We start from the raw sequence: 17,176 nt of genomic DNA, 5'->3' as shown, positions 1-17,176 counted from the left end.
TAGTAAAAATAAATGCCCCACTTAAATCCACAGGCCCTTTGAAATCTTTAAACAGATCCATGGAAATTTGTGGACACCAGATTAGGAAGCCCCATCCTAGGCACTCAAAATAACTCAGTGATCTATGCATGAAGCAGGAATGGGAAAATCAAGAAAAACCAAGGAAATCACATAGATTCAGAATGGAAATTTAAATCAGAAATGGACAGATAGCTGAAATGTGTGTGTGTATGTGTGCATGTGCATGTGTGGGGCTATATTTTAATGTTTTATTAATTTTTGGTTGGTCATTTTGTTTCAGTTTTCTGCCACTCCTCTTTCTATATCTAAAGGCAGTTAGAGGGAAAAAAAGTAACCTTCCCAATAGCATTCAGTAAGAAGCTGGGAAATCACATGTGTTCTCAGCTCAGCAATCATTTTTCCCTCTTCCCCTGCCTTTGTTACATAACAGACATCAGTGCTAGGACCAGCCTTATGTAACTTTTTTATAAATGAATAATTTTAGAGCAGAGGTAGCAGTGGATTATGAAACAGCTCCTCCCTACCTCCTTGTGCCTGCAGATTGAAAGAACATCAGACAGAGAGGGCTCAGGACAACATCGTCAAGCAGCAATGGGATGATGTCCCATTTTGGATACTGAAATCTTCCTCTCAGAGAAAAGCATTGGGCGATGCAGCACAACAGGCTGCTGATAAGAATCAGTGGGAAAGTAGACAAATTTTTTTTTAAATTTAGACTGATGAGCCTGAGCAAGCCATTGTAGAGCTCAGTTTCCTTTTCTATTTTGAACTGCATCCTCTTTACAACCCCTTCCTTCTCCAAGGTGCTATGAAATTATTTTGCCTATCCATTGCAACGGCCATAGCTGTCTGCTTCTCAGGAAAACTTCCTCACCATTAAAGCTATCCAAAGTGGCTCCAGTCTCCCCAGAAAGAAGTGACCTCATCCTCTACCTCCCAGGATAAAAGTCAGGAACATGCTTTGTAACCCTCAAAGAGCTCTACATCCCTTTCTTTAGCATTTATCTTTAAAACAGTGTTGGATGCTTTGACATTTCTACTGGAATCTAAATTATGCAGCTTTCATTCAAATGTTTAAGTTCATTCACAGCTATAAATTATATTAGGAAGAGCAAACCTGAATCTAACTCACCGTCTTTCAGGTCCACTCCGCTCTCTCAGTTTCTCTAGTTCTTCTGTATAAGCCATTATCCGAGCATTGCAGACCATCAGATTTTTAACTGCCTGTAAGAGTTGATCTTTTTGAGTACTCAGGGAAAGGAGTTTGCATATTCCCTTTTGCATCCGGATTTCAAAGTCAAGCTTTCCTTGAATGCTGCCATCCTAAAGCAAAGCAAAGCAAAGTAATGGTTAAAAGAATGAGAAATAAAAAGAGCACTTGTTATTGTTATGTTATGAAGAGAGGGGAAGGAAAAGGGAAAGGATTTATCTTTGTACTTCCCAGCATAAGGAACTGTATCTGGTATAGTTCATAGGTTTATGGAATTGAAGTATGCCGATTCCACATATTTAATTAGAGAATGTTAAAAAGCTGATCTGCATTTCCACTTAGGTGACTCTTAAGTTATTGTCCTTGAGGAGGTAAGGGAAGGGGAATTGTCAATATTCAAAGTTGATCCCAACCTTTCTCTTACTAAAAGTTAAATCTTCCTTCTGGACACAATTAACATAGATAAATGAAATGATCTGAATAAAAAGGATGCACCAAAAAAAAACAAAACAAAACAAAACTGCTTTTTATTTTAAAACTGATCAGGAAATGTGAATTATATTACTCATTTAGAAATTCACATTTTAAGGAGATAAGCAGTCCTCGATAAGAAAAGGAAACTGACTGTTAAGACCAGGAAAGAAAAATTTCACTGGATTTTTTAACTTCACTATCCAAATGAAGTGTATTAATCACATGCCAAAGAAAATTATGGTGTCCTTTGAGTGTAATTATATACATTGCAAAACACTTTGGTGCAATGGTAAGGTAAGCCTGAACTAAATAAATAGGTCATATAAATGCAGATGCCTTTCTATCTATTTAAATTACCCCAGATCTTTTTTTCTTTCTAAATATGTACCAGCTTTCCAAGTCAACCTTCTTTAAAAGAACTAGTAAACTAAAATTTAGTTTTATCCTATTTAACTTAAGTGTCTGTATTGCTGTGCCTCAGTTTCCCCCATACATAATGGGCACAGAGTGCCTCTTAATGGGAAACAAATGCCCGTAAACTGTAAACAAATGCTTTGTAATGGTCACACCCACAAATGTATCCTGTTCTGAAGCAAGGAACCAAAAGCAGGCTGTTTTGGAAACCAGAATGCTCATGCCGCCACAGGGAGTTGGGATGAGCGAACCTTCCCCAGGACAGGTCAGTAGCCCCCGGGGCCTACATTGGGGCCCAAAGCTCCCCCAGGCCCTGCCAGAAACAGGAAGGGAGCTGAATGTGACAGCTGAGCAAATGAGCTTAATGCCCACTGCCATTTACTACCTGGACGACCGTTGACAAGTCAATTAATGCTCCGACATTTGTTCTATGGGCAAGCAGCCCAGGCCTGGGACTCGGAAGCTTTTGTGTGATGCGGCCTGTTGCCAGGTGGGTAAAACCTATCGTTGCTGCCGTTTCCAGGAAACACTCAATTTCAAGGAGAGGCTAGGAAAGAGCCATGTACTCTCCTCCATCCAGCAGAGCGCCCTGAAGTCTGTCCCTGCCCCCAGGCTGGGAGGCCTGGATTTACACTCTCAGATCTAGCCTTGGTCCCTCCCTGAGGAGGCTGTCTCATCAATTTCCATGTCACTTTCAAAAGCTGTCATATCTTGCAGGCGCCACCAGATGGCGACAGCTACATTGAGGAAAGCAGCTTTTAACTCCCCAATGGTTTCCAGACCCATGAAGAAGGGCCAGGTTCTCGGCCAGGTGCCCCCTCAGATCCCTCCCAACCCCCGCTGCGGAGCTTTACCTGAAGATGTCTGGGGAAAAGGCTAAAACAACTTCAGAGGCACAGATGTGACGGCCTCAGCAGTTCCCGTTTCCATGGGCAGTGCTTGTGAGGTTGCCTAAGGGTTTTGCTTTACCTTTAGCTCATCTGATCCTCTGGCCAGCCTGGAGAGTATTAGCTCCATTTTACAGATGAAGAAATGGAGGCAAAAAGGAATTAAGTGACTTGCCCAAGTGCACACAGCTAAGTGTCCAAGGCAGGATTTGAATTCAGCTCTTCCCGACTCAACATCCAGCATTCTATGAACAATATAGAGGGGGAATGCAGGAGTGCACCCAACAATAAGAAACAGGCCCTCTCTTTTGGAAGTCTAAGCTTAGGCTACTTAAAGTCAAATGGAGCTAGAAATCAAGGACCAGAAAGTGTGTGAGCAGCTGAATTCAAAGTCAATACAAACGGCTTCTTTACTTAAATGAAATCAATCAACAAGTAGTTCTCCACACATAGATATCATGGGCAAACACATAATAATAATAATAATAATAATAATAATAATACCCATATAGACATATTTCTAATATTACTATATGCTAGGTACTGGCTCTTCACAATTATTGCATTTTATCTTCACAATAATTTTGGAAGGCAAGTATTCTTGTAATTCCCATTCTGCAGATGAGGAAACTGAGGCAAATGGAAGCTAAGTGGCTTGCCCAGAGTCACACAGCAGTAAGTGTCTTGAGGTCAGATTTGATAAGTAGGAGGAAAGGGAGACTGAAGGGGAGGAGAGGAAGAGAGAGACTGCACAATACCTATGTAACATAACAGTCAGTAAGTCTCCTGGACTTGGAATTTAATTCTGGCTAATGCAGACAAATGAAGATGGGCTCCATGGTCTGAGAAGACAAAGGGACAATGAACAAAAAGAACCAGGCCCAAAGTTGTGCTAATTCTCCAGAGTCCAAATCCCAGAGGGAATGCTCAGTAAATGGGGTTTGCCAGTCTCATGGAGGGGAAGAAGGGTTAGAGAAAGGAGCCACTGCTAGCCTCTCATTGATGTCCCTGCCCCCTGCCCAGCCTCCTCTCCTCAGTTGCCAAAGGGATCTTCCTAAAGCATAAGCCTGACATACAGTGTTACTCCTGTCCCTACTCGGTAAACTGCACTGGCTCCCTATTACCTCAGGGATCATAATAAAAGTCTTTCTTTGGCCCTGGGCCTTCCTGCCTGTTCAGACTTCCAACCATATCTAACCAGACTCTGACCATGTTACCCTGTCCCTACTCAGTAAACTGCACTGGTTCCCTCTTGCCTCAAGGATCAAAATAAAATCGTTTGGCCCTGGGCCTTCCTGCCTGTCCAGCCTTTTGTGATCCAGAGACCATGACCTTACTGCCCTTCGGACACATTCCTTGTCACTGGCTCCCCCTGCTCCATGTCCACTCCTGCATCTCCATTGGGGGCTGGCTTCCTTTAAGACCCAGCTGATCACAAGGAATGTGGAAATGTTTAGAAACAGACCCTCTCTTTAGCAAAGCTAAGCTCAGGCTACTTAAAGCCAAATGGAGCTGGAATCAAGGACTAGAAAGTGGGAAAGCCTCTGAATGAATTTAAAGGAGATCAATCAACAAGGTAGTTGGTAAGAACTGTTGTTTAACTTAGCAATATAGGTTAAATCTTGCTTGTGGACTAGAGGGAGGGAGGGAAAAAATTTGGAACACAAGATTTTGTAAAAGTGAATGTTGAAAACATATTTGCATATATTTGAAAAAATAAAAAGCTATTATAAAAAACAAAATAAACAAATTAAAAAAAAAAAAGACTTGGCTGAAATCCCACCCTGCTTCGACAGACCCCCCGCTTCCATCTGGTTTCCTTCTGAGATGACCTTCTATTTCCACTGCATAGGATTTGTATGTGCAGCACTTTATGGGACATAGAATGTAAGCTCCTTGAGGGCAGGGACTCTGGTTTTTGTCTTTGTACATTTTCAGTCTTAGTGTAGTGCCTGGCATACACGTGTTTAATAAATGCCATAAGCATTGGGGCTTGACTTGCCCTGCTAGTCACAAGCTTTTGCCCTTTGAGAGGCCTTCACACAAAGAGGAAGGATGAGGGGCCCAGAGGACAGAGGCAGCCTTGGTTACCATGGGTGCAGAAGCTGAGGATATTGGGAGGAGCAGGCTGTGGCTGGGGAGCTGCCTTCAAACTGCCATAAGGAGGAGCCTGACCAAGGCAGTGAGGGTGGCAGGGGAAGCTGGGGTGTCGCTCTCCTAAGTGGGACAGAGAGCCCAAGCCAGGACGGATCTGGAGCATGACTTCCTCTTGCTTGGCCCCTGGCAAGCAACCGTGATCCCTAGTTGTCCTTGAAATGCCCCATGCCAGTGCTAGGCCCTGCACACGCTGGGGGAGAAGGGGCACCCCCATGGAGGGTAGGACTAGAACCTTAACACGCCTGAGATGTTATATAGCTACAACATCACATCATTCTCATATTACAGGAGATGACTGAGGCACAAGTCCCAAGTCACATGACCAGCAAATAGCAGTTTGTATAACAAAGGCCCCACAGACCGTCACCTAAGCCTCCGGAAGCCTCCTAAGTTAAATGACTTCACACAGGGGCAAACCTTGAACCCAGGTCCCTGTGACTCCAGAGTGGGAGCCCAAGTTTTCTGACATGGTTCTCCAACATACAAAGCCCACTTATTTTTGCATTTTACATTTACAACAATAAAGTCAACATCTTTACCCAAAGGGGTGGGTGAAGGAAGGACCCTCCACACACTGGGGGAGGGGAGGGTTTAGCCCAGAACTAACCCCATCCAAGGGCACAAGAGCAGTGTAGCAAGTATCATTCCAAATGTCCAAGTAAATAAATTCCCCTGACACTGGGAAATGGGCATTAGAGCGACTGGGGATCAGAGGGGGTACAGTGTGCAAGACTGGACTTAGAGCTGAGGCAAATCAATTAACTTCTGTGTCTCAATTTCCTGACTTATAAAATGGGGTTAAATGGAGCATCAAGGAACTGTTGTAAAGAAAAAATTAAAATACATCAAGAGTCTTGTAATCCTTAAAATGCCATGCAAATGCTGGCCATCATTATTACTTCTATTGTCTGATGATGGCATTTTGTTTGTACCTCCCTCAATTAACGTCTCAAGAAACAGGGCATAGTGAGGGCAGCTAAATGTTATAAGGGATGGAGAGTGACAGTGTGGGGTCAGGAGGCAGCAGGATTCATCTTCCAGAATTCTAATCGAGCCTCAGACACTTCCTAGCTTTGTGACCTTGGATGAGTCACTTCAGCCTGCTTGCCTCGGTTTTCTCATCTGTAAAATAAGCCGGAAAAGGAAATGGCAAAACCAATCAAGGATTTCTGCCAAGAGAACCACAAAAGAGGTAAGGAAGAATGAAAAAAGACTCTACAACCTACAATCACAAGGTTCTACAAATGCTGGTAGACAGACACCAAGCGAGGTTACAAAATCTTGAGTTTTAGTTACTAGGATGAATGTATGCATGGAAATGTGGAAAGTAAACTGAGTCACAGAAAACCAAGTCAGAAGACTTGATTCAAATTCTAGCTCTCTGGGGCAGCTAGGTGGTGCAGTGGTTAGCACACCAGCCCTGAAGTCAAAAGGACCTGAGTTCTAATTTGGCCTCAGACATTTAATACTTCCTAGCTAAGTGACCCTGGGCAAGTCACTTAATCCCAATTGCCTGAGGGGGGGGGGAGTTTAAAGGGGGAATAGACTCCAACTATTCCTTGCTCTAAATCTGGGCAAACAGTGGGATCCCAGTGACCACAACTATTGAGCTAGCTCACTTGACAGAGGATGAAGAATACAGTGCATGGAATAGGAACCTCTGATTAAATTTCAGCTCTGATCTTTACTATTCACACGAATGACATCAATTATCAATTTAATCACTGTCTCAGTTTTGCTGTCTGTAAAATGGGAATAACATGCCCTTATGGACCTAACAATAGCAAGGAAAGTGCTTTGTAAACCTTAAAGCATTAGAGAAATGGGACTTGTGAGGTATAGCTTACTCCCCAGTCTCTAAAGCAACGCGCCAAAATAATCTTTAGAAATCACTGCCTGAATAATGAGCAGGACCCACTGGACAATCTGGTCCGGCATCACTCCCTGGCACACGCCGCGCTAGGAGGATGCTAGGAAATCCTTCTTAAATAAAAATAACAACCCCACCTTGAATTTGAATGGCATCTTTATAGTTTAGAAAACCTGAACAATCTCTCCAGTCATCTTCAAAACAAGCCAGTGAGGAAACATGGAAATCCTTGGTGAGATTCTGTTTGTGGTGGGTCAAGATAGCTATATACCACTCTCAAAATTATTCAGGCTGAATAATTCAAGGCACTCCAGCATCTCTGAAACCACTGGGAAAAAGACTGAAGTCTTATCAACTTATTAAGCATCTACCATTTGCCAGACATTGAAGATACAATACAATGAATGAAACAATCTCTACTTGCAAAGACTTGACAATCCACTGAGAAAAACCAAACCATGGATGAAAGACGAATACTAGTGTTAGAAATGAAAATACAGGTGAAAATCCACCTTAAAAAGCAACAGCTTTTGCAAGGTTCTAAAAGTGCTAGTCGACAGATACCCAGTGAGGCTACATAAAAAAAGTTTTAGTTACGAGGATCGATTTATGGATGGAAACGAGAAAAGTAAACTGAGTCACAGACAGCGATGAAGTCACAAGACTTGGTTGAAATTCTAACTGCCCCTTGCTCTAAATCATCTCAGCAAGCAATGGGATCCAAGTGACCACAATGGGTAGTCACTTGACAGGAGTCCCCCCAAGCAATGTCTCTTGCCCAAGGTCCCATGCGGAATGAGGGGCAGACTTGGATGAAATGTGAACCCCAACCTGAGGGACCAAGTGCCTTTCCCCTCTCTAAACGAAGAAGCAGGATTCATGACCTCCATCAGGAACCCAGTGAAGTGAGTCCACAGGCTTACCAAAAAGACCTGTAGGAAGGGCCTGCTGTTAAGAACCTTGGAAGTAAGAGACTAATGCTCTTGGAAAAAAGAAGTGTTGACTTGCCTAGGTTCACCCAAAGCAAAAGTAGGAAAAAGCCAAAAGTTGAACTCAGGCTCTGTTATATTGTTCTTTCTCTGAACCCTGTTTAGAAAATGGAGGCACTGATATTTTTACCATCAGCACAAAGGCAAGATATACGGCAAGTGTTCTGTAGACCTTAAAACATCAGAGAAGTCAAAATGAGGAAAACTAGGTGTACAAAATACTGGGCGTCCCCAAAATCTTAGTGCACTTTTAAGCTATTAAAGCTTTTAATAGATTAAACAGTTCTGATAGGATCTACTTTCATTCATCCATCCTATTCAGGAAAACAAAAAGTTTCCCTAGTTCAGTGACATCGTTTGAACTGTTTACATGCTATTGTTGTTCGTCTTTTGTTCTCAAAGAGGAACGTGACATTAGGAAGGTGATACCATGACAGGTAAGCGAATTAGATTTAAGTGAGGGTTGGGCAAGCTTACCTGCCTCACCTTTTCCTCCAGAGCCATCTGGGTCTGGCGGCCAGGTCTAGATCAGGGTGACTGGAGATGGCTCTGGATGGAAGGTCTGTAATAGGTCTTAGTTCGAGGTAACACCCAGCCAATGACTAAGGCTAGCTACAAATAGAGGCAGAGAATGGCCTCTTTTAACCTAGTCACACACACAAAAAGGGAAGGGGGAGGGAAGATGGTCAGGGTTTCGGACCAAAACTGAAACAATTGCTATTTACGTTCACTCAGAGCCAATCAGGGCCTGAACAGCGGCCAAGTGGGGCTCGCCCTGCACTGTTGACCAATCAATGAGAAGCTGAGTGACTTGGGTTTAAGGCGGGGTCCTTAAGAAAGAAACCTAACTGGTAAACTCCAAATTACCTTAGGGTTCCAACAAAAACATTCTTTGGGCAGAGCACCTGCAGGTAAGGGATGGATAAGAGTGAGATACTCTATGTGGATAGAGGAAAGGGAAGGGAATGATGGAAAAAAAAAAAAAGAGGAAGGGAGGGAGGAAAGGAACTGTGTTCGCATGCTACATAAAAGGAGTGTAATTCTAGTAGTAAGAGTCCCGATTTCCAACTTGGGGCTTTCTCTAAAACTGCATAAGTTTCCTTATATCCTGTTCCAATGGACACACTGGCTGGACGAAGAACCCTTGCCCTGACCAACTTCCTTTCGCTCTGGTACCTTGGGTTCATTGCAGCGAGTTTCATCATCATCCACAGGCGGCCAGGCCACGGGGAGGGGATGGAGAAGCTCTAACATTTCCCTTAGTTGTAAGTGAAATATTCGGGGTGTGGTGGGGGAGGGGTAGAAAGGACAACCTGCAGTCCGTCAGGGGAATTCCCAGAACTGTGTGTCCATGACCTAAGTCCCTCAGTGGGTCTGAGGGCGATACCGGCTCACCTCGGGGCTGGAGAAGGAAGATGCTTGGTGAATCTTAGGGTGCTCTAGAAAGGCGTTTCTAGTACCAGCTGATTTTGTTATCTATGATATTTACACTGTCCTATTTATTATGAGCCCAACTGAAATTGAGTCCACTGGAGGTTCCCCGGACAAGGTCTTTTCAGCGCTGCTGAAAGAGGGGAGGGATCAGGGAGGCACTTTGCCCACGAGACCCGAGAACCCCCAATCCAGTGACCCCCGACCCTCACTCTAACCATCTGCCCCTAAGTCCCCCAGAGGCGAGCTCTGGGTCTCCCACGACCCCTTCCAGGCTCCCCTGAGAGGAGGGGCGGCAGCGCCCGAGCCTGGCCCAGGCCTGGGCCGCGGGGCTGGAGCTGAGTGGCATTAGGAGCCCCCAGATCGGGGAGTCCCCAGAATCTCAATGCAGCTCGAGGCTACTGACCCCACAAGGCTGAGAAGCACCATGGCGCTGGCAGGGCTCGCCCCCCTCACGCCAGAGCGCTACCTGACAGACCACCCCCCACTCCGGCCACTTACTCTCTGGGGGGCTCCCTGGGCCGGCGACCACCGCTGCCTGGGTCTCAGTCTCCCGATCTGTAAAATGGGAGGGGTGTCAGACCCCGCTCCTGGGCTCCTGGCCCCCTGCCTCAGTTTCCCCCTCTCCCTCCCGGGCGCTGGTCCGGCCCCGCATATAGCACGGAGGAAACTGAGGCCGGGGCCGGGCGCCCGCGCGGGGACAAAGGGGACAAAGAGGCCGCTCTCACCTGCTGCTGCGCGGCGCTCCCCGCCGGGCCCTCCGGCGCCTCCATGGCCGCCCCGGCTCCGGCTCCGCGCCCGTGCTCCGCACTGGCCCTCCCTGCCTCGGTCCGCTCGGTTCGCCTGCCCCGGCTCCGGTCCATCCGCGTTCCCCGCCACCAGCTGACCCTCCGAATGCGATTTGAAAATCCCGCCCCCTGGCTCCGGGCCGGCCACTGCGAGGGGGCGGGGCGAGGCGTCCAACCGCTGGGCCGTACTAAGTCAGGAGGGGGGGCGTGGGCGGTTCTGCGCGTGCGCAGCCCCGGGGAGGCGGGGCTGAATGGAGCGAGCCGTTCTCTGGGATCCCGTGGAGCCAAGGATGGGGCGGGGCTGAGGCTGCGGGGAGGCGGGGCCCTATGGACCGCTCCTCCCCACTGGAGAATGTATCAGCCCTTTGCACCTGCCCCAGCCTGGAATTTAAACAGGTTTCGGTGCTCCACCCCTTCCCGGGAGCCCAGGCTTCCCACCCGCGCTCTCCTTACACTTGCACGCCTCACAGTCAGAGGCAGGACGAGAGTTACTATGTCATTGTTAAAGATAAGGAAGCTGAGAAGAAGGGACTCACCCCGTGAGTGCCACAGCCGGGACCTAAGTGCGGTTTCCGACCCCAAAGTTCTTTTCCACTCTGCCTGGCGGACTCACCACGGCGGCATGGAACCTTCGGGATAACTAATCTTCGAGGGGACCTGCGGGATCGTCTGCCCATGATTACAGCCCTGCCGCACGCGGACCATTCCCCTCCCCCAACGCCTCAGACAAATAACCAGGCCCAGGCTCCCCTGGCGTACTGCGGAGACACATTCCCTTGTCACAAAAAGTTCTAGCACTGATGTTCCTCCGCCACACCTTAGGACTTCCAGATCTTTCCTCCCAACAACTGAGTAGTGGGCAGCGCCCTTGTTGCAAGCGCCTGGTGCTGTCCCAGGTGCTGGGGATACAAATGAAACAAAACAAACATAAAAACAAACCTGCCCGCTCTCACAAAGCCCGCGTTCTCCCCAGGAAAGAGCACGCACATATTACAGTACATAGGGACGGTAATTCAGGTGCGAGCAGGGCCATTAGGAGCTTGGGAGATGAAGAAATGTTTCCCGTAGGAGGCGGCTCCTGCCCTGAGCCTCAAAGGCAGCTAGAGGCAAAGGGGAGCCCGGAGCACGACCTCTGCAGAGACGCTCAGAGGATGATGATGATGTCAATGTCAGGAAGGCTAATGACTGCACTGACAAGTGAGTGAAATTGAACACTGGGAAACAGATCTGGATGTGGATTGCGGCCGGGCTGCGGAAGGTTTTCGTTGCCAAATGGAAGAGTTTATGTTGGATCCTAGAGGGAACCAAAAGTCACCGGAGCTTGGAGAGTGAGGATGTGGGTCCCTGCTTACCTTACAGGGACTGTGCAAGGATCACATGAGATGAAGGGTAGACCACTTTGCAAACCATGCTCCGGGCGCTGCAGCCTGAATCTGGATCCGAATCCTGTCTCAGTCAGTTAGTAGCTCTGTGACCTCTCTGGGTCTCTCTCCTTAGCTACCAAGTCTCTGTGGCAACATTTAGGGGGAAGAGTAGGTGAAAAATAGCAAAAAGTCCATTTCTTTTTCTGTGTGTCACTCTTACACATTCACTAATGGAGGTCCATCGAAGGTTCTTTGGACCTTATGGCTATCCCTCGGTTAGCTCTCTCACTTGCCACAGCCATACACACACATCCATATATTTATGCGTTTTTCATTCACAATTCTTTGGTGGTATCCATTGTCTAGGTTCCAGTCTCAGCTCTGCCACTTACTGGCTGAGTGACCTTGGGAGGGAAATCACTTTTGTTCTCTGAGCCTTGGTTTCTACATCTGCAAAATGAGTCAGTTGAGCTATTTGCCCTTGTAATTCTAAAGCTAGACATTCTTCTTCTTCTCCTATGGTCCAGCCAATAAGCCTACTTGTGCCTCTGCGTAAGTTATCTCCTACATATATGATTTTTAAAACACAAAGTAGGTTTCAAATAAATGAGTAGCTTCTAGATAGAACAGAAACAGCTGGGGAATCCAGGAGAAGTCTTGTAGGAAGCAGCTTTTAAGCTAAACTTTTATGAGAACTACAATTTTTAATGGGCAAAATACTATGGACATGGATGACAATCAATCAATAAGTATTAATTAACTTCTAGTAAGTGCTGGAGAAACAAAAAGAGATAAAAGACAGCCCTCATGGAGTTTGCAATCTAATTAAGGAAGACTATACACAATAAAAAGGAAGGGGAGTACCCAGCAGGGTGGGAAATGAGGAAATACAATCCTGTTCCTGGTTCAAATGAAAGCAGCTCCACCTTCCAATCAGAGCCCAAAGTTCTGATGAGGTAAAAGTAAAAGATGATGGATTTTACAGGATGATGAAATTTCAAGGATGATGTTATTAGGGACATGATGGCGAAAGAAAAGTCCAGAAAGGGTGCAGTTAGGTGGAAAATAGGAAGCCTTCACCGGGAGGAGCTGTAAATGTGCAACAGAGAAGTTTGTATTTTATTTCAGACATAATAAGGAAGCGTAGAATCCTCTCCATTAAAGGAATGACAAAATGCTAGTAGCCTCACGTTAATTGTTTACTTTCACGGTTGCAAAACTTTCCACATGTAATATCTCACTCTCCCCACAACAGCAGTATGAGATAGGTGCTACTATTATCTCCATTTTTCAGATGGGGAAACTCAGGCAGACAGGGAGATAAATCAATTTGCTAAAAATCATACAACTAGTATCAGAGGCAGATTCAAACCCAGGTGTTTTTAGCTTTAAATCTGGAAATTAATTCATTACATCACTTGGCTGTCAAACCATGACATAAAAATGTGAATTCGGCACCTGTGTGACATCCGTGAGCTTGTTTTTTCATTTAATACTTTTGAAGGGAAAATGTTATGAGCATCGACATTTCACCTCAGAAGTCCTGTTCTCACTGGATTCTGCAGAAGACAGCTTGAAAGCTGATGCACAGCTGATTTGGGGATGCTCAGGTCCCCTGCCTAAAGCCACATCAAAGGTTTGGAACTGGGAGCAATAAGAAGTGGGTTCAATTCCCCTCTTTGCCCCTTGCAACATGTATGACTTTGGCAAGTTACCTGAGGTCTTTGTGACTTAGTTTCCTGCTTTGTAAAATGTGGTCTTAGATCGGACAAGTTTCATCTGAGGTTTCTTCAAGCTTTAAATTTATTTTTCTCCCCTGGAGTTCCAGTATGTTGACTTCTTTCCCAGGTCCCTCCCATTTGCTCTTAGCTGTTTCAATCACTCCTCATCTTATAGTCTTCTTTCTTCTTATCATAACACATGGAAACAAGCCAGAGGTTAAAGATTTCACCTAGAATCCTTTGATGATTTGAGCAATTCACCTCTTTAGCAAGATCTTTTTCTATATGCACATACAACACCCAGAAAGTGGGTGGGACTTGTGGCCTTTTTTTTTTTTTTTTTTTTTTTTTTTAAACCTTGCAACCCCTTGAGAAATAAAGCTTGGGCATCTCTTCCTCTCTCTTTTTCTCAATTTATATCTCTATCTCTGATGCTTTTGCTGAGACTTCCTCCTCTTTCTTCCCTACTCCCATTTTCTCTGTCTTCTGGCTGCTCTCTCTGTCTTTCTCTCTCCCTCTTCCGTTTCCTGCGCCTTCTTTTTAATTTTCTTTTTTCTAAACAAGGAAGGCTTATCATAAAACAGAATTTTATCACTAGAAGGGACATCATTGACCACCTAGTCTCATCCATGGGTACACCATAATCCCCTCCACAATATTGTCAAGTGGTTATTTAACTTTTTTCTTGAAAACATCCAGTGAAGGGGAAATTGTTACTATCCATAGCAGTCCACTCCATTCTTTTCTTTCTTTCCTTCTTTCTCTTTCCTTCTTTCCTTCTCTCTCTCTCTCTCTTTCTTTCTTTCCTTTTTATCTTTCTTTCTCTCTGTCTCTTTCTTTCTCTCTCCCTTCCTTCCTTTCTTCCTTCCTTCCTTTTTTCCTTTCTCTCCTCTCTCTCTTTCTCTTTATTTCTCTCTCTTTGTTTCTTTCTCTCTCTTCCTTCCTTCCTTTCTTTCTCTCTTTCTTTGTTTTTTTCTTTCTCTCTTTTCTTCCCTTCCTTCCTTTCTCTCTCTCTCTTTCTTTTCTTTTCTTTTTATCTTTCTTTCTCTCTTTGTCTCTTTCTTTCTCTCTCCCTTCCTTTCTTCCTTTCTCTCCTCTCTCTCTCTTTATTTCTCTCTTTCTTTCTTTGTTTCTTTCTCTCCCTTCCTTCCTTTCTTTCTCTCTTCTCTCTCTCTCTTTGTTTCTTTGTTTTTTCTTTCTCTCTTCTCTTCCTTCCTTCCTTCCTTCCTTCCTTCCTTCCTTCCTTCCTTCCTTTCTTTCTCTTTCTTTCTTTCTTTCTTTCTTTCTTTCTTTCTTCTTTCTTTCTTTCTTTCTTTCTTTCTTTCTTTCTTTCTTTCTTTCTTTCTTTCTTTCTTTCTTTCTTTCTTTCTTTCTTCTTTCTTTCTTTCTTTCTTTCTTTCTTTCTTTCTTTCTTTCTTTCTTTCTTCTTTCTTTCTTTCTTTCTTTCTTTCTTTCTTTCTTTCTTCTTTCTTTCTTTCTTTCTTTCTTTTCTTTCTTTCTTTCTTTCTTTCTTTCTCTTTCTTTCTTTCTTTCTTTCTTTCTTTCTTCCTTCCTTTCTTTCCTTCTTCCTTTCTTTCTTTCTTTTCTTTCTTTCTTTCTTTCTTTCTTCTTTCTTTCTTTCTTTCTTTCTTTCTTTCTTTCTTTCTTTCTTTCTTTCTTTCTTTCTTTCTTTCTTTCTTTCTTTCTTTCTTTCTTTCTTTCTTTCTTTCTTTCTTTTCTTTCTTTCTTTCTTTCTTTCTTTCTTTCTTTCTTGTAAACATTAAATGTCTGAGGCAATGTTCACAACGCAATGTTGTGAGCCACACTCAGTTCCCACAGTTCTCTCTCTGGGTGTAGATAGCTCTCTTCATCACAAGATCATTGGAACTGGCCTGAATCATCTCATTGTTGAAGAGGACCACATCCATCAGAATTGATCATCATGTAGTATTGTTGTTGTTATGTATAATGATCTCCTGGTTCTGCTCATTTCACTCAGCATCAGTTCATGTAGATCTCTCCAGGGCTCTCTAAACTCATCTTCTTGGTCATTTCTTACAAAGCAATAATATTATATAACATAACCTTTCTGCAATTGATGGACATCCACTCAGTTTCCAGTTTCTAGCCATTACAAAAAGGGCTGCCACAGACATTTTTGCACATGTGGGTCCCTTTCCCTCCTTTAATATCTCTTTGGTATATAAACCCAGTCTAACATTGCTGTTTCTAAGGGTATGCACAATTTGATGGCCCTTTGGGAATAGTTCCAAATTGCTCTCCAGAATGGTTAAATCTGTTCACAATTCCACCAACAATGTATCAGTGTCCCACTTTTCCCATATCCCTTCCAACATTCATCATTATATTTTCCTGTCATCTTAGCAATCTGACAGGTGTGTAGTAGTACCTAATTTTTAAAAGAGGATAGACCTCTGGGTCTGAAGTCAGGAAGACTTATTTCCCTCAGTTCAAAGCTTTTCTTGGATACTTAATTAGCTAAGTGACACTGGGCAAATCACTTAACTCTATTTGTCTTAGCTTCCAAATGCCCCAAATGGGTTCAGGAACAGTCAGAGAGCACTGAATAACAACATCAATTTTTTTTTATTTATTGTTTAAATGTTTATTTAATTTATTTATAATAAATACAATTTACTTATTTAAAATTAAATCAATAAATTAAATATTAATAAATATTTAAAATAAAAATATTAAAAAATAAAAAATAGCTTTTTATTTTCAAAAAATGTGCAAAGACAGATTTCAACATTCACCCCTGCAAAAAATTGTGCTCCAAACTCTACTCTCCTCTCCCTTCTCCCCTAGACAGCAAACAATCCGATATATGTTAAACATGTACAATTTTTCTATATGTATTTCCATTTACCATGCTGCACAAGAAAAATCAGATCAAAAAAGGGGAAAAACTAAGAATGAAAATAAAAAGTAAACAACAACATCAAAAAAGGTGAAAATATTGTGTTGTGATCCACAATACCAATTTTAAAGAGGTTTTTCCTTTATATCAAAACTACATAAGTTACTTGACAACTTTCCATTGTTTCTTCCCTCTGGGACAAGCAGGACAAATTTGATCTTTCTCCAAATTACCTTTTAAAACTTGGTAATAGCTATTATGTGTTCAGGTGTTGCTCAATGACTCTTCAAAGGTTCATTTAGGTTTTCTTGGTAAAGATGCTGCCCTTAGATATAATGTGCCTGTTTTTATTTTAGACTAAATGCCTCCAATTTGTTCAATCAGTTCTCATATAGAATATATGATTGTTTTACTCTTTGTATTTGTACAAATCTTTTCGACCTCCTCTTCCCAAGAGTCTAGCACAGTGGCTGCTAAAGAGCATGTGCTAATAAATATTTACGGATTGAATAACTGAATTATAAATTCAGATCCATCAATAACTCCATAAAAGCAAAGAGATCTATTGCCTAAAAAATTCATCAGAATAGTTGGGCTAAAGCACCATGTGAAGAAATAAAGATAATAATGATGATGATACTAAGTTTTGCAAAGTAGTTTACATATATTATTTCACAAGATCCTGGTAGCTAAGTGCTATTATTATCACAATTTTACAGGTGAGGAAATTGAGGCAGACAGGGATTACAAGGCCACATAGCTTGTAAGCATCTGAGGCAGAATTTGAATTCAGGTTTTCCTGACTCTAAGACCAGGGTTTTATCTATTGTTTCACCTAGGTGCAATTGTCATTCTTATTAAATGGACCTATTAACTCCACAAGTTTGTGAGAAAAGGGCCTCAGAAGCCTTCAAGTAGTACAATAATGTAAGTTATTAATGATTGGGAGGAGGAATCCATTTCTGTCTCAGTTACCTGGGATAGCACTAC

The 17,176-nt window shown here is 43.5% G+C and overlaps 1 protein-coding gene across 5 annotated transcripts in view; it reads right to left on the bottom strand.

The window, feature by feature from the left end:
• The window catches only part of RTKN2 (rhotekin 2), a 79,511-nt gene extending 67,806 nt beyond the window's left edge, over positions 1–11,705 (bottom strand). The window contains exons 1-3 of one of the 5 annotated variants that reach the window (XM_074296640.1): positions 10,182–10,566; positions 9,955–10,011; positions 1,154–1,344 (exon numbers count right to left, since the gene is read on the bottom strand). In XM_074296640.1, the coding sequence (XP_074152741.1) occupies positions 1,154–1,344; positions 9,955–10,011; positions 10,182–10,316 (383 nt within the window). In that variant the 5' untranslated portion in view covers positions 10,317–10,566. Of the gene's footprint in view, positions 1–1,153; positions 1,345–2,504; positions 2,885–8,499; positions 8,732–9,954; positions 10,012–10,181; positions 10,567–11,593 lie in introns of those variants that run through there. The other 4 variants (XM_074296639.1, XM_074296635.1, XM_074296637.1 and 1 more) reach the window with 4 other exon arrangements.
• Between the last annotated feature and the right edge of the window lie 5,471 nt (positions 11,706–17,176).

Source organism: Sminthopsis crassicaudata, chromosome 2 (assembly GCF_048593235.1).
Source record: "Sminthopsis crassicaudata isolate SCR6 chromosome 2, ASM4859323v1, whole genome shotgun sequence".
NCBI classification, from domain to species: domain Eukaryota; kingdom Metazoa; phylum Chordata; class Mammalia; order Dasyuromorphia; family Dasyuridae; genus Sminthopsis; species Sminthopsis crassicaudata.
This window is presented reverse-complemented; position numbering and strand designations above follow the sequence as displayed.